At 51.7% G+C, this 26,376-nt stretch overlaps 1 protein-coding gene across 1 annotated transcript in view; it reads right to left on the bottom strand.

Moving 5' to 3' along the window:
• Nucleotides 1–26,376, bottom strand: part of LOC144129076 (putative polypeptide N-acetylgalactosaminyltransferase 10) — a 203,154-nt gene that overhangs the window by 137,783 nt on the left and 38,995 nt on the right. The window contains 1 exon segment of the mRNA XM_077662966.1: nt 20,546–20,793. Coding sequence (XP_077519092.1) covers nt 20,546–20,713 — 168 coding nt within the window. The 5' untranslated portion in view covers nt 20,714–20,793.

Below are 26,376 nucleotides of genomic sequence, written 5' to 3'. Positions count from 1 at the left end.
TTCGTGCTGTGAATACGCGGATGAAACATTCGAGCCAAATAAGGGTGCAGCTGAGAAGATTACAAGCGCTGCACGAACCAGCTAGCAGGCATCTCGGAAACCCGCGAACAAGCACACAAGTGCACAGCCGACCAGGCAGATTTTTCCCTCTCCTCCAAAGTGAAAGAAGAGACGCCGAAACTACGCATCGTAGTTGCAGAAACCCGACACGCGTACAGTAACCGAATGTGTTTGTAGCTTTTTTTTTTGTACACGCGCAAGATCGCGGAAAGAACGGGCGTCCAATTTCGCTTTTCATCATAACACGTCGCGCAGTGCGCATGGGCGAGATCCTCGACAGCGCAGACATCTCTTTGGCTTCTCCACGACCCCTGCGGGGAAGATGCAGGACACACTTAAGAGACGACTGAGTGCACTGTAATAGCATACTGCGAGTTGTTGGCGCTTCTGCCAACCGCACGGAACTGCAAAAAACAAAACGAGAGCTTGCAATATGAACCTGACCTAAACCACGGAGCCAGGGCGCTAACCGTCAATAATGCACGATTCGTGCAAGGAACACAGGACGGGGGCGGCCTCCGAAAGGGTAACGTTACGATGACTAGTTCTCCCCTCGATACATGGCAAAGCCTGGAGAAAACAGGAGGCTCAGCGGAGCGAATAATGGATGCAGCTGGAGCTGCAGGAAGCGAAGCGAATGCTGCAGTAAAAGCGTTCGAATCACGAGGCGGTGCTGGCATGCTTCACACACTGCGACGGGGGACCACGTGCACACGATAACACCGGCACCAACAACTGACTGAGAAAGTAGCAAAGTGTAAATAATCTAGTTAACGGTAAACCAGCGACTAAGAATGGCCGAAAAGTCAGCCAAACGGTTTTACTTCGCAGAAACAATGCGCGTGCAGTTAGAAATAGAGACAAGACATAAGCCACTCTTAGAAATTTGCCCCTGTCCACGTGCGCAGTATACCGGAATTTAAATTTTTACTTAGGCCTAGTTTTCTCTTCCTTGTGTGTGCGAACTACAGTGAACACCGAGCACGTTCTCCCGCTGACGGAACAGCAAAAACAAAAACCTTGCCTTGGACTTTTTTGTTTGTTTGTTTGTTTTTTTGAACGTGCAAAAAAAACGAGCATGTGACTTCATAATGAGTCACGCAGTAAATAAGGCGGCATGTATACAACTCGTACCGTGCCCATGCCTTCCCAACGGGCCGTATTCAAAGCACAAATTACCGGAGTGGTGAAACGTGACGCTCTCTCGCGCACGCTTTTCTCCCGTTACTTTCACCCCCTTTCAGTGGCTCGCTGGGAGAGGGCGACGCAACGGCGCACGCGGGAAAACACGCTCCGTCACGCGCGAGCGCCCAAACCCGCGCCGGCAGCGCTCTTTGAACCGCTACGGAGCCTCCCAGGGGAAACCTGCAGTAGTGGGAGCGGCTCATAACGGCGCCACTCCAGTCACGAGGGGCTGCTCGCACTCCGTGCACCCGAGCTGGCCCCGTTGGGCGGCCGGCGAGAGCTGCCTAGACAGCGGCGGCCACTTGCGCGCACTCGACCGCTTGACCCAGCAAATTGGCCGCCCAGACGCCGCGGGGAGGGAGCCCCCACACGAGTCCGCGATACGGCGGGCCCTCGCTCTGCAGCGAGCTTGTTGCTGCTTTTCTGTCCGCAGTTCGGTGTCCTTTCAAGACGGGCTGTGCGACAGACATTGCGGGCAAATTTCAGCACGCTCGCCGCATTTAATACCGTTCGCTACGCGCTGAAGAAAGACATTAATTGGTTTTTTGGGGAAAGGAAATGGCGCAGTATCTGCGTTGGACACCTGAACCGCGCCGTAAGGAAGGGATAAAGGAGGGAGTGAAAGAAGAAAGGAAGAAAGAGGTGCCGTAGTGGAGGGCTCCGGAATAATTTCGACCACCTGGGAATCTTTAACGTGCACTGACATCGTACAGCACACGGGCGCCTTAGCGTTTTGCCTTCATAAAAACGCAGCCGCCGCGGTCGGGTTCGAACCCGGGAACTCCGGATGGCGCCTCTTTCTTCCTTTCTTCTCTCAGTCTCTCCTTTATCCTTTCCCTTACGGCGCGGTTCGGAGTTCCCGGGTTCGAACCCGACCGCGGCGGCTGCGTGAAGAAAAAACGCTGCCACAATTCATGCATACGGGTGAAAAATGCATACGCACTGGAACGCAGCACTTCCAGTATGAACACAAACTTTCTTCGCCCCTAGGAGTAAGAAATGCCACCCAGTGGGGTACGGGAAACGCAGATGAGACCCACACGAATGCACCGCAAGACGGACCCCAGGGCGGCATTCAAACCCCGCCGTTCCAAAGCAAGACCTTATTCTCGCGAGACTCCCGCTTCGTACCCCCCCCCCTCCCCCCCTCAGCTGCGGCCAGCGCCGCGATGGACCGGCGGACTACAGCCCCGCGGCGCGACCTGCCCGGCAATTTCGATTCCAATTGCCCGCAACATCGCATGGAAAACAACCGGGGCTCCTTCGAAATGCAGTCCTCATTCCCCGCTCCCTCTTCTCCCTGGCAGCAACAGCGGCTCGCGGCCGGAACTAGGCCCGCCGGGTAAGCGAGGTCCCGCAGGAGTAAGCTCCGGCTCTGCGATAACGGGAGCCGCGGAACAAAGGTCGCTTGGCCAGGGAAAAGGCAGCGCACACAACGTGCCACAACACACAGACGCACGCGGAGGGGGACACACAGGGCGTGCGCCTAACGAGGAGGAGCAGGAGCCGTGCGCGGTTCCCCACAGCCCCAGAAGTCCCGGCGCCATACTGCTGCGGCCCGCGAGCCAGCGGCGTTTGTGCTCGCTCCTCAGAGCACCCGGGATGAAAGGGAAGGAGGGGCCTCCTCGGGATTCCCCCGGCGAGCCAACTTCGATTCGCTCGTCGCTTTCCCTTCGACCCTGCAAAGCGGCTGCCGCAGATGGCGGTGAGGCGCCGAGATGCTGAGGCAAGCACGCTTAGAGGCAGGACGCCTACAGGCAGCTACTCCGGAACCTGCGCGGCCGGAGCTTGTGCAACGAGGAACGGCGGTGTGGTCATCTCTCATCGACGCTACTAAGTTGAGAAGTAGGTGTTCGTTACCACGATGAGCGAAACACACAGAAGTTAAATAGGTTTTTACGGGCGCGATATGATGTGTTACGTGGCAAAGCTGCATGTGGACTATACGTGAGAGATCGTAGCGGAGGGCTCGAGAATCATTTCGACCACCTGGAGTCCCTTAACATGCGCTGACATCGTGTAGCGCACGGACATCTTTTGCATTTTGTCCGTCTCAAGACCTGGGACGCGTAACGTGTATGACACTAAAATCTGTGGGTGCCAATGTTAAATGAGAAGACCGCTGCGAAACTAGTGTTAAGTGAGCGTGGCCTAAAGGTGTAGTGCGAACGGTCGAGGCGGAAGGCAGCTCGCCGAAAAAAGCAGACTACGCTCAGCTTGTAGCGCGGTCAATGCTGGAACAAACGACGCCTATTCCGTGGCCGCGACCAACGTACTGGCTGACACCAAAGTATACAGTGAGCCGGCTCTGACAAAACAGTGCATACACGACGCTTCTGCCTATTTGCTACACTTCTCGGGAACCGCCGGCGCTCTGGTTACCTCGAGTCGTCACTTGTGTTATGAAGAACGCGCCGTAAACTCGAATGCCTCAAGGAGAGAGGGAAGAGAGAGACTCTTCTAGGCATACCGGAAACGTATTAACGGGGACGTTTACAGGTTTACCGGAAGCCTTCTGCGCACGCGCAATGGCTTAGCCTGGCCCCATACACGTCACTGCGCGTGCGCAGAAGGCGTTCGGTGAACCTGTAAACGTCCCCGTTAATACGTCTTCGGTGTGCTTAGAAACGTCTAATCTCGATTAGATCTTTGGGCGACGAGTTAAGCACGGACGCGAGAGTGAAACCCATAGGCGCGGACCCCAAAGAATCCGCTCGCGTGAAAAAAACGCCGTCATGAAGAAATGAAAAAAAAAAAAAACTCGGATACGGAGAAATGGTTAAATAAGTGGAGAAATTTACGCAGAGAAACAGAAAAAAGGAAAGTGAGAAATTAGATATGTAGAAAGGAAATGGACATATCAAGGTATGAAGGTATGGAAGAATAGAGAGCAGAGATAGAATTCTTTTTTTTTTTGCTTTTGCGGAGACAAACGGGGCGGGGAATAGAGGAAGATACGGTAAGCAGCTGTGCTCTTAAGACACCACTACCTTCGACCTCGCGAAGGACTCAGTGGTGACGATTGTGAATTTTTATAGCGCGAGGGCATCCGCGGCCAAAGAGCGCCACGGCACAATAATAATAACAATAATTGGTTTTTGGGGAAAGGAAATGGCGCAGTATCTGTCTCACATATCGGCGGACACCTGAACCGCGCCGTAAGGGAATGGATAAAAGAGGGAGTGAAAGAAGAAAGGAAGAAAGAGGTGCCGTAGTGGAAGGCTCCGGAATAATTTCGACCACCCGGGGATCTTTAACGTGCAATGACATCGCACAACACACGGCCGCCTTAGCGTTTCGCCTCCTTAAAAACGCAGCCGCCGCGGTCGGGTTCGAACCCGGGAACTCCGCATCAGTAGCCGAGCGCCCTAACCACTGAGCCACCGCGGCGGGTCCACGGCACAAGGCGTTTTCGTTTTCACAAGGTGGGGTCAAACACACCTTTCCCAAGCATTTCGCCGTAAAGAAGCCGAGCACCATGCCAGAGGAAAGCTTGTACCCATTGTCCCACCGGTGGTTTCTCGGCGGAACTGGGGATCGAACCCCGCACCTCTCGCATGCGAGACGGATGCTCAAACCACTAGGCCATGAAGGACTCAACACGATCGGAGAAGGCTCCCCCTTCACTTGCTATCGCAGCACGGCCACAACGAGCCCACATTCGGCTTCCACCTCCTGCAGCTCAGGGAAAGCTCTTCCTACGACCGCCACGCACGAGATGAAAGAGGGCTTCTCCGCACGACTCCGACGGGGGAGGGCAGGCGGGAGGAGCGCGCATCCCATCCGTACGGCGAGCATCGCTCAATCTCGCCTACGCCGCCCGCTGCCCCAGCTGCGCCCGCGCGCAACCTCCGTCCGAAGCCCCGCCATCAAAGGAGCTCTCGCGCTTCAACAAACGAGCCGCGTTCAGTTCGTTCCCGCCAACGGCCTCTATACCCGGCGTCTTCCAGCGGCGTTCGCCAATGATTTATGCGGCTTGGATGCAACGATCCGGGCTGCGACCCCCGGGCTGCTTCCTCCGAGATTCCAGCATGAAGGATGAGGAGGATGCACACGCTTGGCCAGGGGGGCGGAGATGGACCGCTCTTGGTTCGCGGTTAAATGATCAAAGGCTGCATTCGAGGCCGGGCGGAGAAATGCAACAGGCGAAAATGGCATCGGCACGCCTCGAAACACACCTGAAGAGGTCTAACGGAAAGCGGTCGTCGACAGGCGTGAGCTGCGAGTTGCTTTGCAATTATGACTGGCCTTTTTGAAAGAAACTTATACGCCGCACGTTCGCGAAAGTAAGCTCCTCAGCAAAACGCGTTCTCTGAACGAACGCGGTGCCGTTTCGCATTATTGAGTGGTTAAGCTAATCGCGCATTCGTAATGAGAACTTTTTAACAGTGAACCCCTGCGCACGGCAGCAGTATACTTGGAAATCCGGCGTCGAAATCCAAGGCAAATTAGAATCCGTATGGCTGTAGCGTTGACCTTGTAGCGTTGACACCCAAAGCGCTCTTGAATTAGCATCGCAGCGGACTTTTTGAAGAAAGGGAAATCGAACCACTAACCGCGGAAACCGCTTTTTTTTTTCGTACACCAAAGAACGAGCGTGCGTAAACTCTATCGTTGCGCGGACGCCTTTATCCGCGTTCCCTCGGGAGAGATTAAGAGCATTCCTGCCGCGGCGCTGCCACAGAGGGCGCGCGCAGGTCTGTGCAAGTACTATATATATACACACGCCGGACCTAAGCATCCTTTCAGGAGAGCACGGACGACTGCTCCACCCGCATCCCTGGAACGCAGATGCCCGCGAGCCGGCCTCGCCAGTATACTCATGATCCCAGAGCGCCGAAACCCGCGCGCTCTCGTACTCTCCCGCTGCGTTCCCGCAACGACGCGAGAGGCATTTGCACCTGCGTTCATTCGCCTAAAAACCGCGCTCCGCGGCTAAACCCCGCAAACGGGGGCGGAGGAAGAAAAAAAAAAGACCCCTTCAGCGCGAGCTCGCGCATTCCACTGCCCAGGGCCGGCGGGGCTGGCCCATCGGGCTCTCCGCGCGCTTAGGAGCACGCAAGCTATACGCACACACAGCGCATGCATACAAACTACCGCCGGCCATTCCAGCCTGCTGCATGCGGAACGCTCTTACGTGCGAGGAGGAGGAGGAGGAGGCGAGAGAGAGAGAGAGAGAGAGAGAGAGAGAGTTCCTACAGTTGGGACGAGCGATCGCAGCCGGGCAGCTGAGTGTAACGTGCGGGTCTCATCCGGAGGCCGCGGAGCTCAGCTGCGCAAGGGGGCTCCGACTCTGCGGGCTCATTTGGCCGACTCTTCCGAATACCTAATTAGAGGCCCATTAGGGTGGAACCGGGAAGCTCCCCAGTCTCCCACCTCCCTCCACTCCAGGACGCTTTTCCAGGTTGGCGCGCGAGCCTCTACGCAATACCGTCCGAACGCGCGACATGCCGCTTCCTTCTCTCCGTATACACCGCACTGATCCCCTCGCGTACACACTCATACGGACTGTTCAAGAGACAGCCGATTTTGAATCCGTTCCAGATCAGTCTGTGTGTGTGTGTGTGGGGGGGGGGGGGGGGGGGGGGAGCGGGTTCACGACTGCCTGCGCAGAAGCCAAGCCTCGAAGGAAAGAACAGCGCCCGTTCGTAAGCGAAGGGGGGCTATTGCTGCACCCCGTGACGGGCCGATGGCACCATTAGGTCAGTCATCGAAGCCAAAGCCGTTTACGACCACCAGAGGCGAATACGAAGAGGGGAAATAACGGTCACGTTCCGTACGGTTGCCTGCCCCCGCTTGCCCTTTTTTTATGTCGCTGTAGCCACCCTCCCTCGCTTCCCCGGAAGAGAGGCGACTCGTGGCCCCAGGAGGAGCCGCTTCTTCCGGTTCACGAATGCGGTGTAAAAGTCGAGCGGAAGTGGAGACCGGATGAGGGCGCTGCCCCCGTCTGTCCGCAGGCCAAGACAACTTTTGAGAAGGACTAACGCGCGTGTGTTCCAAACCACGGCCTTTGATTTCTGTTGGCGTCCACGACTTTTTTGACTACAAGTGGGTCATCAGCGGGACATTAATCAGCGTCACGGGGCTCTGTGGAATGCGATCATCGCAAACTATAATGCGATGTCTGAGGCATCGCTAGAGATTCTCAACACTTATATTTAAAAAAAAAGTACACAATACAGTAACCACCATTCTCGCACAAAGAAGTGCCTGGAGAAGGAGGTCGACACCAATCAAGCAGTCCCTCGCCACCGCCTCCGGCACTCCCCTCCCCCTTTTTGTTTTATTTCTCTCATATGAGGGTCTACTCGATGCATAAACAAGCTGCAGCGTTTCGTCCTCACCTCATCGACGTCTCCGGTTCGGACATGTCTTAGTCTCCGACTCCATCCCACACACGGAAATACCTGGCCACTAATTATACAGTTACCTCACTGCGAGCTTTTCAAGAAAAAGCACGTTCGGCTGACGAACACGCATTCAAGTCTACCGTGCACGTGCAGCTATGGAGTTATTAACCCATCTAAGCCCACTTTTGTCTTCTCCTTAACGATACGCGACCGGGATCTCCGATGAGAAAATTTTTACTTCGAGGATCCGTCCATCAGACATGCGCTTGAGTTGTTTACTCTTGAAGTGCACCCTATTTTTCAGTTATTCTAATTTTCGCGGCACCTCCCGGAATAATACTTCTGCTGTACGAATACTCGTTCCTGTGAATATCGCAGGTTTTCTTCGCGGCATTATATTATTCCTCCTCCTGATCATTTCCTTCGCATTTCGATCCGCTGCATCTTTGCTATCTCATCTGCACACCACACCTTTATTTTCCTTGTTGGATAAGTAAAAAAAATGACAGCAGTATACTAAAATGAACAAATCAAACATGTAAGCAAGCAGCAGAGGACTGCCGTGGCATAAATACTGCTTCAATACTTTCTGCTGCCTGAAAAGCACCGTTATAGATACAGCTTCGTCTTCAAGGGCACGTTACGACGCTGCAGCGCAATGTGAAAAGGCTGGAAACGAAGTCAAGGAAACCATTTCCCCTTGCACAGTCAGCGAAGGACGCCATCGATCACAGCGCATCGCGGCTCCCTGCAGATCGGCACACGTGTATCGGACATCTGCCTCGTCGTCAGCGCCAGAGCGGCCGGTCCGATAAGTGAACGCATAAAGCTGTATACGCATCACGCACACCGCCGTCCACCGGGACCGGCCGGCCTTGTGCGGCCCCCAGTGAAGCCGAGAAACGCCCTTGACGTCGTCCACCCTATCGATTTCCCGTCGGCAAACAAAAACTGCCGCCTCGAGCAGACACCGTTCGGCGACGCCGAGTTTCGCCCGGCGACCGCGAGGTGCAGCCACAGACGCCGCTCGCCGAGGCACCCGCGTAAAGTGGTGTCCACACCCTCAAGAGTTTCCGCGTTTCGCCTCGCGAAAAAAAACTGCCAGGCTTTTTTTCGCTTCAAGCAAGAAGTGACGGCGATTGCCCCATCGTCCCCTTTCCCACACCCTACCTGTATGAGAGCGCCTCCCACCTGAAATAACCCGCAAAAACAAGGATAACATTTTTGTTGGCCATCTAATGTACACAGGAGCTATCACATCCTACTAAGCTCAAGCCGTTTTACACGGAGACGGCCCCTTACACGACAAAACATTCGTCATCGTAGAAAGTAGCAACACCTTGAAATCTAGACATGGCATCAGCTAACGAAAAGGGTCATTTTTTTTTTAAAAAAAAACGCTCTTAAGTATAACAGCGGTTCACGATTAGCCGGCACAACATGGACAACTCATGTTTCTCGCTACTCTCACTGGTCCGCGCGCAACAGGCCACATACGAAAGCTGCGGATGTAGCGCGAGAATATGCAGCAGTGTGAATTCGAAGCCTGATAACTGAGGCCACCCGTCTCTGCCCTTTACGGCAGCGAATGACCCTAGTGAGACGGAATATAACAAACACGTCAATCTCTCGGAGTAACGGTTCGCACAAAAGCAGTCTCAGCGGTGCTCGAATGCCAAAACACCGAGTGGGCCACAGCCCACAGCCCAGTGGCCCACAGGGCCGCAGCACAGCCACCTAGGGTGTCTCACTGCACCCGCTCCCCCACCGCTCAGAAGAAGTGGGCGGGGGGCATCGAGGCACCCTACAGCCATCGGTGGGGCTTACGAGACCCAGACTGCTCGGGAGCAAGCGACCAATCATTAATTTAACGGTCGCTTGCCACGGTGGGCAGTTCCTTCACAATCCGGAGGTTTACACCTGCCACCGTGGGCAGGTTGTGACGACGTCACAAGGTCACGTGACCTAGGTGGCAGATGGGCCACCTGCTTTTTCGCTCACGACGACACCCGACTACACCGGATTCACGGCAGAACAGTAGCCTTAACGCTATCGCGTAAAACGAAGAAGCGGAAACGTGGCCCTAGAAAGGCGCAAGCAAAAGGCCGCAGTACCGACATAGAGAAGAGGCTCGAGGAGAGGAATGGGCTCCGTAAAAGAAGCGGCCAGCAGTGGGCACGGGAGGGAGGCAGGCGGCCGCAAAGAAGCGACCGGTCCAACCCGTCCCGACCGCAGACGGACGACCACGCGCGCCGCATTCGCGGTTGTCCCACTTCTCGAGACAACGCGCAATGAAAAGGGCAAGGAAGAGAGAGAGAGACAGAGAGGCGGCGTGCGGAGGCACCCACCACCACCGCAATGCAAGCGAACTCCGCTAACCTTTCGTCCCGCTACTTTTTTTTTTTCCCCCTCTCGTCCCCGCGCGAAAGCGACTTCCGCAATTGCTGCGGCGGTGGCCACACGAGACCCCCGGGGCCGGTCGGTCTACCGCAACGCGCAGTGCATACACACGCGCGCGCACGCACACACCTGTTGTTGCCAAGGCCGCTCGCTGGCGTCGTGCATCCGCTGGAGGCGATTTCGTGGCTCGCCGCCGCTCCCAGCACGGATGTAGCGAGGATGAGGAGGAACGCGTCCGTTGCGCAAGGGATATGATGAGTTTTGCCGTAATCGCACCGCTCGCAGCTAGGCGGGCAGGAATGGCCGTTACGTCACGAACAGCGTTTCTCTGACCGTTTCGTCGCTCGTGCGTTCGAACGTCCTCGTGCAAAACCAGCGAAAGGCGTTAGAAGCTGACGAAAGTGTTCCATTCATACGAGACAGGGGCATTAATATTTAAGCGGCGCAGTGTACAATGGAGGCTGAATGATACATCCAGGGAAGGGACACATTTGCAGCGCACGGCGACACATAACCGAAACGAGAGAAAAAAAAGGCATAACAGTTATCTGTCCTTTCTTTAACAGAATACCACGAATGTATCTTGAAAACGGTTTTCAAGGAAACACCATCCGGAAAGTGATCGTACTCGTAATTAACACGTTCAATGCAACGCATCGCATCCCTTAGATCCCTTTCGCACTAAAAACTGCGTTGCACTGGGACGGGAATCTACACAGTATACACTTTCAGCGGAGAAAGATTAGCACAAGAGACCGACGGCCAGCTGGACGGAATTTTTGCAGCGGTGACTTTATGCTGAACGTACCGCAAGACTGATGATTTGGGAAGGCATCCCATCTTCGTATTGACATTTTCGTGAACCAAAGCGCGGTGAGTGAAGATTATTTCGTACCAGTTATTCATCATTTGTGCTCACATTTTTTCGCTGCAACTCTACATTTCCTTGATTCCCGAGATCTATAGTTGCACGCCTGCCTACCCCCAAACCTTCGGATATCATCAAGCCAGGGGTGGCACATAGCTCTCGATATGGCAGGAGCATCGAACAAAGACACAGACAGACATACGGACGGACGGAGGAACGAACTGCTTCAAAAGAGTAATGCGTGAGCAATGACGGCGGCAAAGGAAAACCTACGAAAGGTCAGCGTCGCCACACTATTGCGACGCTAGAAGTGGCGACACTACTGCGCTGAATGCATGCATCCACTCAAAGAGCGCCAACGACAGGAAGCAGCAATAAGGTTAGCGGCAAAGGCCAAGCTCTCAACACCGACACACGCGCACAAGCTGCGCTTGCGCGACGCCAGGAGCACACCCCGGCAACACCTGCAAAAGCAAGCCCCGCCGAACTCTAGACGAGCAAGCACAGAAAGAGACCGGGAAAAGCTGCAAAGGGGGAGAAGGAAAGAGTCGGGAACGTCAATGGCGCCGTCCCTCGGGGGGATGCATCGCCCTCGCACATCAGCGCTTGATGTCCCCATTAGGGAGAGCGCGCGCCCCTACAGCAGGCCGTCCCAATCTGCACATCTGTCATCGCCCCTATATAGAAAGGGGAGTGCTGGCGACGACGCGGCATCGACGGCAATGAGTGGACGCGGCGGCGGCAGAGAAGACGTCGGACGTCGGCCACTCGCCGTAATGAGCGAGCGGCGACGGCGTACGACTGGGAGCGCCACTGCCGGCACTGTAATGCAGCGAGCGACGTGGAAATGCCGATTCTCGCCCCCCCCCCCCCCCCCCCCCCCTCCCTGCCGACGCAGGAACGGCTCTCGCGTTCGCTCGCCCGACTCTTGCCATCACCGAGAGCTGTTGCACTGACCGTCGGTGTGTTTGACGACCTGCCCTTTGTTGTTAGCAAGCAGCTGGCCTTTCTTGCTTGCTTTCGATTTCGGGAACACACAGAAAAGCGCTATAAGGCCAGCCGGTAATGTACTGCACCCACCAGATGCGAGCAATCGCGAAGGAAGTCGTGCGAATGGAGATTAAAGGAATGGCCCCTCGTTCCTCGAATAGCATTAATTAATGGACTTTCTTTTTTTTTTGTATGCTATCTCTGTGATGTGGGGTACGCCACAGTGGAGAGCCCCTGATCAATTTCGACCACCTGGAGTTTTTCATTAAGCACCAAACCATTGGAACACGGGCGTAATTCCATTTCGCTTGCCCCCCTCGAAATAGTGCCGCCCAAGTCGGGATCAGAACCAAGACAATTCGTGTTTGGTAGCAGAAGGCCGCTTCTCCTGAGCCAACAAAGTGGGCGCAACAGGTTTAAATTACATTCAAAACGACTACTAACCTTCTAGCCAAGAAATGTTACCGAGTGTTGTAATTAAATAACGAAACCTAGCTTCGGCTTTAAATAAAGCTCTCTGCGTATCGCAAGAACAGTACTAAAAGTCTCGACATGTCACGGTCGATTCAAAACGCACTATTATGCGTAGCTCACGGCACCCTTCGCCTAAACACGAAGTCTTAGCGTTTATAGCATGTGGAGACAATAATAAATAAATAAATGAAAACTTTTCACCTGTAGTAGACAGGAGAACAAATTCCAGCTTCTACGCGACACGAGAGAGAACAAAAGAAAAAAACGCACACACAGAAAAACGGTTTGGTTTGGTTTATGAGGGTTTAACGTCCCAAAGCGACTCAGGCTATGAGAGACGCCATAGTGAAGGGCTCCGGAAATTTCGACCACCTGGGGTTCTTTTACGTGCACTGAAATCGCACAGCACACGGGCCTCTAGAATTTCGCCTCCATCGAAATTCGACCGAAAAACGACAGAATTCGACAGAATTCGAAACGAAATTCGAAAACGAAATTCTACAGAAAAACGGGCTTCGTGTCCTCTGAGCGTAGCATTATTCAGTCCCCCGTAATTTTTTAGAGCGCCATAAAAGCCCTGTAGCTCAATTTGCCGCTTACAGCTCATTCGCTTACAGCACCTCGTTCGTGCCTGTTTGCGAGGGCACAGTTCCTAGGCAGCCGTGACTGCTGCCGGGACGAGCCTGTGACACTTCGAAGCTCTGAATTGGCGAGGAGAAAATTCTCCTCGCTTCGCTCATACAGATCTGGAGCACTTGGGGCATCGTACGAGCTGCTCAGAATCAAACACAGTGGCATGAGAACATTTGAAACTTCACTGCGACACGCATGCAAGCACGCACACCTGTCAACAAGGGAAAGCGGCTTCCCATTCAAAACGTACCCGCGCCCCACATGACAACGGCGTTGATGATTCTTTTGTTGTTTGCTATGTAATTCGCTTTTTTTTCTAACTTGGAAAAAAAAAACTATAATGATATCAAGCATGAGGATCCATAGCGCACACAATTGAGGGGACACAGCAGGAGCGCTAAACTTCCACTCAATGAACTTTATTTGGCGCTGACAGCCTTATAAAGATCACGTAAGCTACAGGTATAACCTACTAATAACGGTACAACCTACTAACCAATGATATACCACTAACAATGATGTAACCTACTAAACCACTAGGCCCGAACCCTCACCCTTCTAAGATATCAAGCAATTGCACAAAAGTACAATCCCGGCGAACATGCATGCCCGCCACGCGTTAATAACAGCGCTTTCTTCATGCGCAGCTTTCTCTTCGTTTGAGACCGCCCTTCGCCCAGTTTTCTTCTCTTCTCGGCGCGACCTAAATAAAAAAACAAATCGCACCCAGCTCCCCGCTGCTTTCGCACCGCTTCGTGCGCCACTCCGTACTGCCAGCTGCTGCCTCTTCGGCTCAACAGACACGGCGGTCGGAAACTCGCGGGCCTGCCGCCACAGGGGCGACAGCAGCGGTCCGCGGCGGGCCAACTTCGCGGTGGTTCCTTCCCAGCGCTAACGACTTGGACCCACCGCGCCTCTCAGCCGCCCGCGGTAACAGATTGGCCGCCGCGCACTCCAAGGCGGCACTCAACATACACTTTTCTCTTTCTATTTACCTCAAGAACGCGAGAGCAAGAGGGGGGAAAAAAAAGGCTACGATACAAGTGAAACGAGAAAGGCTTCGCTCGGAGTATAATGCTCCTTTCGTACACATTTTTCCAAGCGTTCCCTCCACGGTGCCGTGCGCACAGAGCGACTCGCAGCACACATTCCCGCGGTTTTTGCGGTACCGCGTTAAGCCGCCCTTTATAACGCACTTTCTTTCGCTTGTTTCAGCGTCATAAATCTCCTCCGCGCGTCCTTCGCGGTCCTTTTGTTGCGTTTCGCGAGGAAAGAGTAAAAAAAAGGGGGGGGGGGGGGGGTGGCAAGCCACGTGGCAGCTCCGACAATTAATCGCAGCCACGCCGGAGCACCCGTACGCGCGGAGTCATTTATTCCAAAGCTATCCTCACAGCCACTTTACTAGGAATGTTTGGCGTACATACATTAGGAGCCAGGCTCCGCGGGGCCGTTCCATTCACGCAAGGAACGGGAGAGGCCGACACACCGTGGGCACCACGACTCAGTGTACAGGCAACTCCAATATGAACGGGAACGAGTCACGAGCATTCAACCATTGATTACTACTACAAATGTGCGAGTGACAGGCAAAAGTTTGCCTGTTTCCTTTGTAGTGTCCTCCTGGACGTACAAAAACCTTAACGTATTTTCGACGTCAGAGCTGTAATAATTCGTTATTGTGTGCAGGCTGACTGTTGTCTTTCATATTGGAGCGAGTGTGTAGGCTGTCTCGCCCATCACCATCACGAGCAGAGCTCTGGATACACATTATATGTGCTCGTATTCCGTAGCTTCCACCTGCGAGTAGTACAGATAAATAAATGTGCATACATGTTCTGCCAACGTGCGTGTTGTTGTGCACAGATGTGTGTGTGCGCGAGTGTGTGCGGAGGCGGTAGCCTTTTATAAAGCAACAAGGCGATACCCTTCTTTCTATGTACCTCTCAGTTCCTCTGGTACGGCATGTTAACCAAGAACTGGTAGCAGCACTGAAGGTTCTCTATTTCTGCGTCTGAACGAAATAACAGAATCCATACCAGTAATATACGACACGCGAAGGGAAAAGCAGCATATGGCGTAGTTCACGTCGCTGCAATGCACGTGATACTTAAAGGTTTCTTTTAAGCACATTTAGCGCGTTACCTTCACAATACGGATAGGTGCATTCCGGGACTTGCCCGCCGGATTTTCAGGACTACAAATCAGCGTGCGCACTGCAGCTGTCTTCCGGGAAAAAAAAAAAAAATCGGAGGACACCTAGGCTCCGCCTGAAGCGCGTGACACGATAGCGTTAATGGCTCCCTTCAGCAGCTTGTGGTCCTATTTGCACATCGTTTAACAGACCAGGGACACTGTCGGACAAGCGACACATACAACGAGTGTTTTCCTCATAAACATGCCGAGAAGCGTAAGAACATTAAGAAGCCATGGATCACAGTGCCACCTCGGTATCCAAGGTTCACGGGTTCGATTCCCATCCAAAACCAATTTTCTTTTCAGCGCAATTAATTTACTTCACACTCTTACGTGTCATAATGAAGTTTGAGTCATGTTCCGAGCCTTATATTCACAATTCGTGGGACGTTTTAATCAATTCACAAATCCGTCGCTCCACGTGCGACGTCACTACCTTCCCGACCAATCCGCATTTTCTCGAGGCGGTGCAAACGTCTTAACGCTTTTGGCGTTAAAAACAACACCGACGTCTTCACTGCATACATGGCCGCGTAGGTGGAAGGGCAGGTTATACAAGTTATCCAAGTCGGCTTGAAAGAAGGCGGATAAGTAACAGACGAAGGAGATCACCTCGACACGACACAGATGTTTCTTCGAAAAATCGGCGGGGATGCACTACTGCGGCTACTGCACCCGGCGTTAAGCGTGAGCATCTGCAAGTTGTTTTTTTTTCCGATGAACTACTACTCCTGTGTTACACCTACGTGGCTATTCCAATGCCCACCCCGTTCATTTTCACACGGCACGTTTCGGTGGCAGCAACGGCTCCGCTACCTTAAAACGTTGTTGCCGAAACCCCGCGCGCTCTGGCTGAAAAATAAAGTTCGCAGCAAGTCCGACCAACCGTCACTTTCCAGACGACGACATGCTGCACGAGAGGCACCCTTAACGGGCACGATGGTCTTAATTACTGACGTGAGAACAGCGCCGAACACGGGACAAGTTGGGCGAAAGCGAAAGACCAGCTCGAATCGCTGCGTGTGTCTGCCTCCCGGCCTGCCCCATTTCCGTCGTCCTTTTCACGCATATCCGAGAGTCGTGTGTACGCACAAACCGGTCCACGCAAGAAAGACCCTTCCTGAAAGAGCCGGCGTACAAACGTACAAAGCGGTGTGCGAACAGGAATCCGCCGGCAATGGCCGTAATTACGTTTCTTGAGCGGCCATTCGAAGCAGCGTTAAAAATTCAACCAAGATCGTCGGCACACAAAACGAGCGTGTCGGCGACTAGAAACGAATGGCGTCTCACTGTCGACAACGAGTATCGAGTGATCCCAATCTGGTGGCACGTTTCCCATGGGGCTGAACATAAAGGTGCCACAATGTGCTAGTACAGCCTAGCAAGACTAGTCATTCCGAGACACAATGCGCAATCCAGACACCAATCATGAAGAGAATCAAAAAGAAAGCGCGATACCTGTCCCCCAAACAAAAAAAACATGAAGGTTATTATTGGCTTTCCTATCTTCTTTTTTTTTTTGCACGTGAAGTGCAGAACTTAAAAAGTAATAAGCAAGTCATAACTCGTTAGCGTTCACTCAAGCGCAGCCATTTGGCTAGAAAGGAAAGCAATGCAGCTTTCTCAGAAACTTCGTAGTCGAAGAAAAATTCGTTCTGTTCGGGGTTCAGACCCGGGACCACCGCCACATCGGGACACTCGCTCTACCAACTAAACTAACCGGGACGGCTGCGGTAGGGCGAGAGCGAATTGATCAATTTCTGTGCAAGCTGTACAGCCTTGCTTTGTAGCCGTATGGCTGCGCTTGGGTAAATGCTGAAGAGCAATTACTCCCTTCTCACAAATCCGCTCCACCTTGGGGGAATCCCCTAAAACATTGGAGAGAAAGTCAAGAGGCATGTTAAACTTGACCCACGAAGAAAAGCTCCGGAGACGGCAACGTAATAGAAACAGGAATGACAGACGCCTCCAGTGTTCTGAATAGAGTGTGAACGGGGAACACAGAGCCGCCACGCCGAAGCCATTGCTCGCATAGCTGCTACATGTTGGTCTTTTCCGTGCAGTCACGCAATCTGGCGCACATCCGTGAGGAACCGTGGAAGCCGATAGGCGCAAAAATGAGGCAGCAGAAGTAAAGCGATAACGTCCGCCCAGCCCCGCGAGAAAAAAAAAAAAAAACAAAATTTATAAATGGTTTTGAGTAGGGCTGTGCGACAGTACTTGTCGAAACCGAATCGAATATGAATACCCTATAGCTCTGCTACTGGATCGAATACGAATAGTCGATTCAGTCTGTGCGACAGTACTTGTCGAAACCGAATCGAATATGAATACGCTATAGCTCTGCTACTGGATCGAATAAGAATACTCAATTCAGTCTGTGCGACAGTACTTGTCGAAACCGAATCGAATATGAATACGCTATAGCTCTGCTACTGGATCGAATAAGAATACTCAATTCAGTCTGTGCGACAGTACTTGTCGAAACCGAATCGAATATGAATACGCTATAGCTCTGCTACTGGATCGAATAAGAATAGTCAATTCAGTCTGTGCGACAGTACTTGTTGAAACCGAATCGAATATGAATACGCTATAGCTCTGCTACTGGATCGAATACGAATAGTCAATTCAGTCTGTGCGACAGTACTTGTCTAAACCGAATCGAATATGAATACGCTATAGCTCTGCTACTGGATCGAGTACGAATAGTCAATTCAGTCTGTGCGATAGTACTTGTCGAAACCGAATCGAATACGCTATAGCTCTGCTACTGGATCGAATACGAATAGTCAATTCAGTCTGTGCGACAGTACTTGTCTAAACCGAATCGAATATGAATACGCTATAGCTCTGCTACTGGATCGAATACGAATAGTCAATTCAGTCTGTGCGATAGTACTTGTCGAAACCGAATCGAATACGCTATAGCTCTGCTACTGGATCGAATACGAATAGTCAATTCAGTCTGTGCGACAGTACTTGTCTAAACCGAATCGAATACGCTATAGCTCTGCTACTGGATCGAGTACGAATAGTCAATTCAGTCTGTGCGATAGTACTTGTCGAAACCGAATCGAATATGAATACGCTATAGCTCTGCTACTGGATCGAGTATGTACTATCGCACAGTCGTACACAAAACCATTTCTAAATTTTATTTATTTCTCTCTTTGTCTAGCGAGACTCGGCGGACGCTTTCCACGCGCTGCTTGATCTCTGCTAAATCGAATACGAATAAGTGCCGCCGCGGTGGCTCAGTGGTTATGGCACTCGGCTGCTGACCCGAAAGGCGCGGGTTCGATCCCGGCCGCGGCGGCCGAATTTCGATGCAGGCGAAATTCTAGAGGCGCGTGTGCTGCGCGATCGCAGTGCACGTTAAGAACCCCAGGTGGCCGAAATTTCCGGAGCCCTTCACTACGGCGTCCTTCACAGCCTGAGACGCCTTGGGACATTAAACCCCTATAAACCATAAAATCACAATACGAATAGTGCATTTGAGAACGGAATCGAATACGAATCGAATATTTGAGCGAATATTCGTACAGAACGGTTATTTATGTAACACAGAGAAGCGTTAGCGGCGGCGCTGAATCATGTAGTTAGAACTCTAGCTGTCTAAAAACGCAATACTGACCGCCACCAGCGGACGCGCAACACAGAGTAATTAATTATTACCATCGTGTCATGCGGACAGGAAAATGACCGTTTGCTACTGATGCAGAAGGCGAACAAAATAGCTCGAAATCTCAGTTCATTGCGAGGACAAGAGTTTAAGCCATGACCTCCAATATCGGGCTTGAAGGCAAGGTTTGCAAAACCTGCCTGAACCTTAATTTGTTGGTTCATCCGGTCCTGAAGGCCGTATGTATGAGTATTAATTATGAACGCCTCCACATTAATAGACCGCGCCGCGCCGCTGAACCATCCTTCCTGCGCAGATGGAAAACGGCAGCATGCTGCGCGACTTCGGAGTGGTGCCTATTTTTGAAACAGTAAAAGAACTACGGCCAGCCTTATTCGAACATGTGTGCATATTATCCGAAAACTATTCGAAAACCTGAGGACGCATTCGACTCGCTTCGAATAATTCTTAACATGCACTGTTTGATTCATTCAGCGAATCGATTGGGATATTCGAAAATGATATTCGATTCGCTATTCGATAATTTTAATGTTAGCACGCCCCTAGTTTTGAAGAAAGGAAATTGCCAATAACTGCCTCACTTCTGGGTGGACACTTCAGCCGCACCGTAAAGCCCCAACTCGATGCACACATCCTAGGCGTACGGCGGAGCGCCTACGCGCCCAGCGCCGCGCCGTGCCAAGCGTCGAAAAAAGTCATACACCTCCATGCTCCCTGTGCTGGGGCGTTCCCCCTCTCGAGCCGACCGAAGGAATTTCAAGCGTGAAGAAAGGGGACTTGGGGGGCGCTGAAAGGACAACTTAAACCGCGAAGAAAAGTTCCAGGAACCTGGGATAGGTTCAAGCCATAAAGAAAAGAGTCCGCGAGAGCCCCCGCCGTCCTCCTATTGTTGTAAACCGGACCCCGATTCCGACAGCGCGCGCAAGCGCGCGCGCTCAGGCGCGGATATCTGACATGGACAGATATCTGCCCCTGCTCGCGCCTGCGCGCGCGTCGCGCTTTGCGCATGCGCAGACAGGATCCAGCGTACGCCCGTGCGCGTAGGCGCTCCGCTGGTACGCGTAGGATGTGTCCATCGAGTTGGGGCTTAAAGATAGGGACCAAGGAGGGAGTGAAAGAAGGGAGAGCGAAAGAGGTGCTACAGCGAAAGGCTCTGAGTAAATTTCGAGCACCCGGGGATCTATAACGCGCACTGACGTCGCACAGTAAACGGGGCTCTTGCGTTTCGCCAGTCTCAAGAAGAAAAAAAAAAGAGAGAAATGAGGGGGGTCTAGGGACCGAGTACTGAAATGGCAGGTAAATCGAGGGCGCAATAAAGGAACGCTTCGGCTACTTTCACACTGCAGACGGCAAAAAACTCGAGGCCTCTTATTGGATTAGGTGCCTGCTGGCGACGCCTAACGCAACAGTTCGGACCGACATTCGGTGAACTGAGCATGGAACAGGATGACGGAGGTTAGAAGCCTGACGAATCCATCCCTCTTACAGCAGTTTACAGCCTTCCTTCGTCCGATTTCCCAAGGTGTTCGGACCACGACCGTTCTCATGAACCGAAGAACTCACCGAAAAGACCCCATCAAGAATCCTAGTAACGGAAAGCGATGCCAGCAGACGACGCACAAAAGACGAGCGTTCTTGTTTCTTTTTTCCTCCTGCTGCTTTGCATCGTCAACGCCAGCCTACTACACTTAAGAAGTCCACGCGAAAGGGCCTCGCTGTAAGAGAGAGGAGCGAGGGGTCACTGACCTCTGGGCCGTTGTGTTCCCGGGGCGCCCTGGGCAGGAAGGATCCGCCGCCGGCCACGTAGTCCAGCACCTGGTTTCCCACGAGGCTCCGGAAGAGTAGTGAGGTGCACAGCACCAGCGCCAGCGCCGTCAGCGCCAGCTTGAGCAGGCGCCGCGTGTTGCGACGCATGGCTCCGGCAGGGGGCGCACGACGTCAGGAGGAGGACAGGCGATGCATCCCGGACAGCCCCGCTCACGCCGTCCGCCGACCTGCGCACGAGAAGAGGGAGAGGGGGGCAAAAATATATGCAGCGATTGTCGTCACCACGATTCAACTCACGTGCTGGTATTAAACTCGAAGACTAGCTGTGCGAGACCACAGGTTACACGGGCGCGATTCCAGATTCGGCTCAAATGCTGCACTGAAAACATGCGACCTGCCGGCTATAAAGTTGTCAATTATTGGATTTTTACGCGTCAAAGCAACCCTATGGGCTACGTCGCTGTCTAGGTCACCGGTTATTTTATACCCTTTGATTGTCTATAGCAAGCACAAGCACAGTACTCTTAGTACCAGACAGTGTTTGCACAAAAAGAAAGCACGCAGTCAAGGAACCAGACAGTGCTGAGACACTAACGACTATACAGAATATACGCGAATAAGCTGTGAACACACAGCCACACACACAAAGACATACACATCCATGCAAGAACGTATATTTTGCGCTGCATGCGAGCGGAGAACACGCTTCGCGAAGTCACTAATGACCTCTAGTCATATTAAGCCACACGAGTTTATTCTCGGTAGGCGGTCCGAAGTCAGGGCAATCTCAAACTTCAGACTGCTTGATTAACTTCTCCGAGTGAGTCGGCGCTCCATATCAGAGTTGAATTTCCGCCCTCCGCTTAGCCGAACTTCACATTTACGCCTAACTTCGGCATTCCAGCCCTTGAGGGAACTGGAGATGTCATCTGCAGAGTATTCACGAAGCCAACGCCAAGAGCTGCACGTCGTCTAGGTCGTCTATAGTTTACTGTCTAGTTAAGGTTTGCCACCTCTTCCTGACTTCGTTTATGCTTGTTGTAACTTTTTATGCCCTATCGTGATTTGAGTCACATGAAAACTATTCAAAATTTTCTAAGCCATCACTGTGAAGAGGCTATCACGAACTAAACATTTCACATTTCAATCTTAGTGACTCGTTCAAATACAACGTTCTTCCGCGCACTACAGAAATTTGGAACTCCCTCCTTGGCCCTACTCGTGCTCTGTCTGTGAAAAAAAAAGGATTTTAAGATTTTTATGTGACTTTTTTTTACTTGCGTTTCCTAGCGCTTTCATATTATTGCATACGCTAATGAATGTTACTGTTAATTAGTGGATTTTTTATCCCCTCCTGCCATTGCCTCCTGCGAGGCTGCAGTACATGAAAATAAATAAAACAAATAAATAGGCACTAAAAACAGCTCCCAATGTGGTGCGCTGTGTGGACGTCATTAAGTGACCTTTGTCATTAATTTATGTCGCGAAACGTGACAGCGCCTAAGCCTATCCTATTAATAGTTCGACTTAATATGCAAGACGAAGACAAACAACAAAATCCACCTTAAAAGCACACGCATGAGGTAGTAACGATGAGATGAAGGACTCTTTCGAAACTATAATATAACGGCTGCACGAACTTCACTGAACCACGGGTACTCCAAGACTGGCTTCACCCTAGCAAACAAATCTAACCAGGCGGTTAGGGCACCGTCAGACGCAGTTAATCGACAACCAAAAGTGTGAGAGGAGTCGAAGTGCATCAAATCTGGCGCGAACACGACGTGAAGCGTGTGTTTTAATATCCGGGAGGCAGCGGAATCAATATCAAAATGCAGTCTCGTACTCGACAGTGCGTCGAGGCAGAGCTTCTTAAAGATTTTCCTTGGCGACAAGAGCGACAGAAAAAAATCAAGCAAAACAAAAGTTAACAGACACAGCAGTCGCTGACGTTTTCACGTTCTGACGCGCGTCGGCTAAGGCACTGCACTGCAAGGCGTCGTCCTGGCAAAGTTTTAATTATGTCCCAGTTATAAACAACTGCAAAAAACCAGCAGCATCCACCTGGAAACACTGCGCCATGTAGTTAAGGGGTGCGTGTTCAAGCGAAGGAGCTCAAGCGGAATATTTCGCTTGATGAGGCTGCCATCGAAAGACGAGTGGTGTGATCCTTCAAAGCACTGTGTTCGCCTTGCGATACGGCTTACATAGATAGCAATGTCAGTAATATGAATAAGAATGAAAAAACTGGGGGAGAGAGAGAGTGAGTGAGTGAGTGAGAGTGAGTGAGTGAGTGAGTGAGTGAGTGAGTGAGTGAGTGAGTGAGTGAGTGAGTGAGTGAGTGAGTGAGTGAGTGAGTGAGTGAGTGAGTGAGTGAGTGAGTGTGTGTGTGTGTGTGTGTGTGTGTGTGTGTGTGTGTGTGTGTGTGTGTGTGTGTGTGTGTGTGTGTGTGTGTGAGAGAGAGAGAGAGAGAGACACGAATGAGCGTAGCGTGTTAGATTCAATCGCTAAATCATTCCTCAGCATCTTGTATTTTATTCAACATAAACAACGGAGTCAAGTTCGGGAATCATGAAAAGTATGCGAGCGTATACAGGAACGTAAAAATTAACTGACAAAAATTTCCTTGCGAAAATAAAAGGCTCACTGCCATATCGCTTCATCAGGAAAGATGCATTATGCATACACAGCGTACAAAATGATCATTTACGTTCACTTTCACCTAGGCAATAGTACTTGTTGCAGATTTTGCCATTAATAAAGCAAGATCCTTTTTATGCACCTTAATGAAGCGTGACATTAATCGACAAGTGCGTCTCCGCATCGCTCCTACTCCTCCGAGACACTTAAATCATATGCTAATGAACGCCACTGACGCCTGTTTTATAGCTACGCATTTGCACATTCATTTATGAAGCCGCATGCACATCGCGCGACTCTATGCAACTAAAGCACGGGTCGCATGCGACACGTTGTTTATTACCGCAGTAATACGTATAGCGTTATTACTTCAGCATCATTCTCTCAATGGCGGTGGTGGTGGTAGTGGTTTTATTAAAAATAATAGTAAAAAGGAAGGAAAAGATTTTTGCTAGCCCCGGCATCTGCCATCGATACTGAAGCACCTGAGCTGGGGCAGCGGAAATAAAGGATAGCAGGCAGAATGGAGAAATGAAATGAAAGAGGTGAGGGGACAGGAATAGAGGATCGGGGAGAAGTAATATGTACAAACTATTTACACAATCAGAAATGTTTCCTATTCGTGGAACCGCGGTACATAAGACGTCGGCAGCAGTAGCGATGACATACGCAAAAATAACGGGGTGACGCGATCGTGAACAGAACCCGCACATTGCGAGAACTCGCGCCATGGAAACCACAAACATTTCATGCTTGCAACGAACATCTGCAGGTTTACTTCAAAGCCTGGGCGCAATTGTACATCAGCAGCGGAACGGTCATAAGCGCGGCGCAACGCTATTGTTCGGGGCGTGTATGGGAAGACAAGATAACCGATGGTCCCAAAGGGTAACAGACTGGATTCCAAGGGACGGGAAGCGTAGCAGGGGGCGACAGAAAGTCAGGTGGGCGGACCAGACAGAGAAGTTTGCGGGGACGGGGTGGGCGCAGCTGGCACAGGACAGGGCTATTTAGAGAGATATGAAAGAGGACTTTGTCCCGCAGTGGGCGCAGTCAGGCTGGTGCTGACGATGATGGACCGTGTAAATTAAATACTGGGAAGGCCTTCAAATCACACACTTAATGTAACGCGAACTAGCAGAGTGCGCACAGCGAGGTGTCAGCAATAGGGAACCTGCGCTGCCAAGGTGGCACTGCAATTGTTCCATTCGATGACTCAAAACTGCTTTTGTCAGTCGCTTGGGCCGCTGCAAAGGCGAGAACACATTCTGAGCGATTAGACACCCGCGTTTGGCTGACAGCATTCATTGCCTAGCTTCTCTCGGCGTAGCCCATATAGCTGACGCACGGCACGTGCGCCTTCGACAGAGCGCGGAGGCTCACGCCAATAAGCGCCTGAAGGTGGCGCGGAAAAGTACTAATGGTACTACCCAAAACTGCTTGCTCTTCTCGCTAGGCAGTGTGTTATGGCGCTGCAATCGGCACCGCAAACTTCAGCGCAAGTTCCTCGTAGCGCTCTTTGACTTGATAAGGCTTCACTAGTGCAACAGAAAAGGACGGCTCGGAACATGCGCGATGCTGAATTGCAAATTTTGAGGTCACCATTCAGAAAAATGAGTAGTCCCGCAACAAAAGCCCGTTTTATCGCATTCCGTGCGCGCATGGTCTGCACGGTTTAGCGCAGCGAGCTGCTGATTTCTCTCCATATCCGGTGTTCAAGAGGAATGACAGCAAAAGGGAAGATTGTTGGGCCGGTTGGTTCATGATTACGGCAAGGAAACGGCGCGAAAAACGGGACAGAAAGACAAGAAGCGACAGACACAGCGTCGGCGATATACTATATAGGGTGCGCCCGTCATACGCGTCTTCCTAGTGTGCACGGAACAAGAACAATTTACGGCTAGTGTAGCTGTCACGTATAGTATACGACGCGATATATCAACCCGTAGAGGCGCCGCTCTGCGATCCATCCACCTACAAGAAGAAAAAAAAGGACGGATGGAGGGACGAGGAAGCGAATGTGACAAAAAGCGATACGACGGAGGCCTGCAGAAGGCTTGACTTTTTATACGACGGAAAGCATTTTGTATTTGTGCGTCAATTTTTACTTATTCGAACACACGTGTATTCTGGCTGTTTGTTCCTTCACCAGCAAATGTTCGCTTAATAAAGCACGTTGCCTTGTTTCCCGTCACGTCTGTCTGTGTGCTCGTCTGAAATAAGTATAGCTGAATTACTATTCTAGAACCAGCAAATGTTCTGATGTATACAGTGCGGAACTTGTCACTCTGTCTTATTTTCTTATCTTCTTTTTCGAGTCCTCTGTTTCAAATCTGTGTACACGATGTTTCTTTTTTTTTCTTTTGTACACGCGCATTGCATTCTTCCAGTGCGCACATTCCTACTTGTGGCGCAGCGATCATTTCCTCCCTGAGAGAGAGATTACTGCACGCGCCGAACGCACCCCCCCCCCCCTTCTTTCATGATCACCAAGAACATCGTCTCTCTCTCTCTCTCTCTCTCTCTCCTACTTGCGGATGTTGGTGTCAAAACTGTCTTGAAAACTATCCTGCCATCAATTCGAAAGTGTACCGTGCTAACCATTTGTAAGGTGTGTATGATGCCTGGACTGAGACGTTTCTGGTAACGCAGAGCAGTTTCAAACTCTCCTTTAAATCCGTCAGCGTAGCACTTTGTGTTGGGCGTATGCGTGCACGGGCGCCCGGCAAAACAACAACGTGGGGAGGGGCGTCCCGTTGTCGCTCTCAACGCCCTACGGGGAACCCTTCACCACCCCTAGAATAAGATAAAAGCACACGTTAACTAGACATAGTCACATCGCACCGCCGTGACCGACTACACTGACATCAGACGCGGCGCAGATCAACCTCGACAGTTGCGCACATAACCTCGCAAAAATTATGGCACAGCTTTCCGCGAGCGACAACGAGAAACAATTAGCACACTTTGGTGATAAAATAGAACGCAGCACGGCGAACGGGACTCGCAATTAAGTACGCGGCACGGAAACTTCGCCGTGGGCGCTACAAAGACCGGTAACAATAGAAAAAATAAAGACAAGGGCTTCGAGATTAGCGCAGGCGCGCGCACTCGTCTCGGAAACACAGAGGAGAAAGCAATTAAAGCATCCAGCTGCGCGCGTCTCGATC

The sequence above is a fragment of the Amblyomma americanum genome, chromosome 4 (assembly GCF_052857255.1).
Source record: "Amblyomma americanum isolate KBUSLIRL-KWMA chromosome 4, ASM5285725v1, whole genome shotgun sequence".
Classification (NCBI taxonomy): domain Eukaryota; kingdom Metazoa; phylum Arthropoda; class Arachnida; order Ixodida; family Ixodidae; genus Amblyomma; species Amblyomma americanum.
Note: the sequence above shows the minus strand (reverse complement) of the source record. Positions and strands in the feature narration are given on the sequence as shown.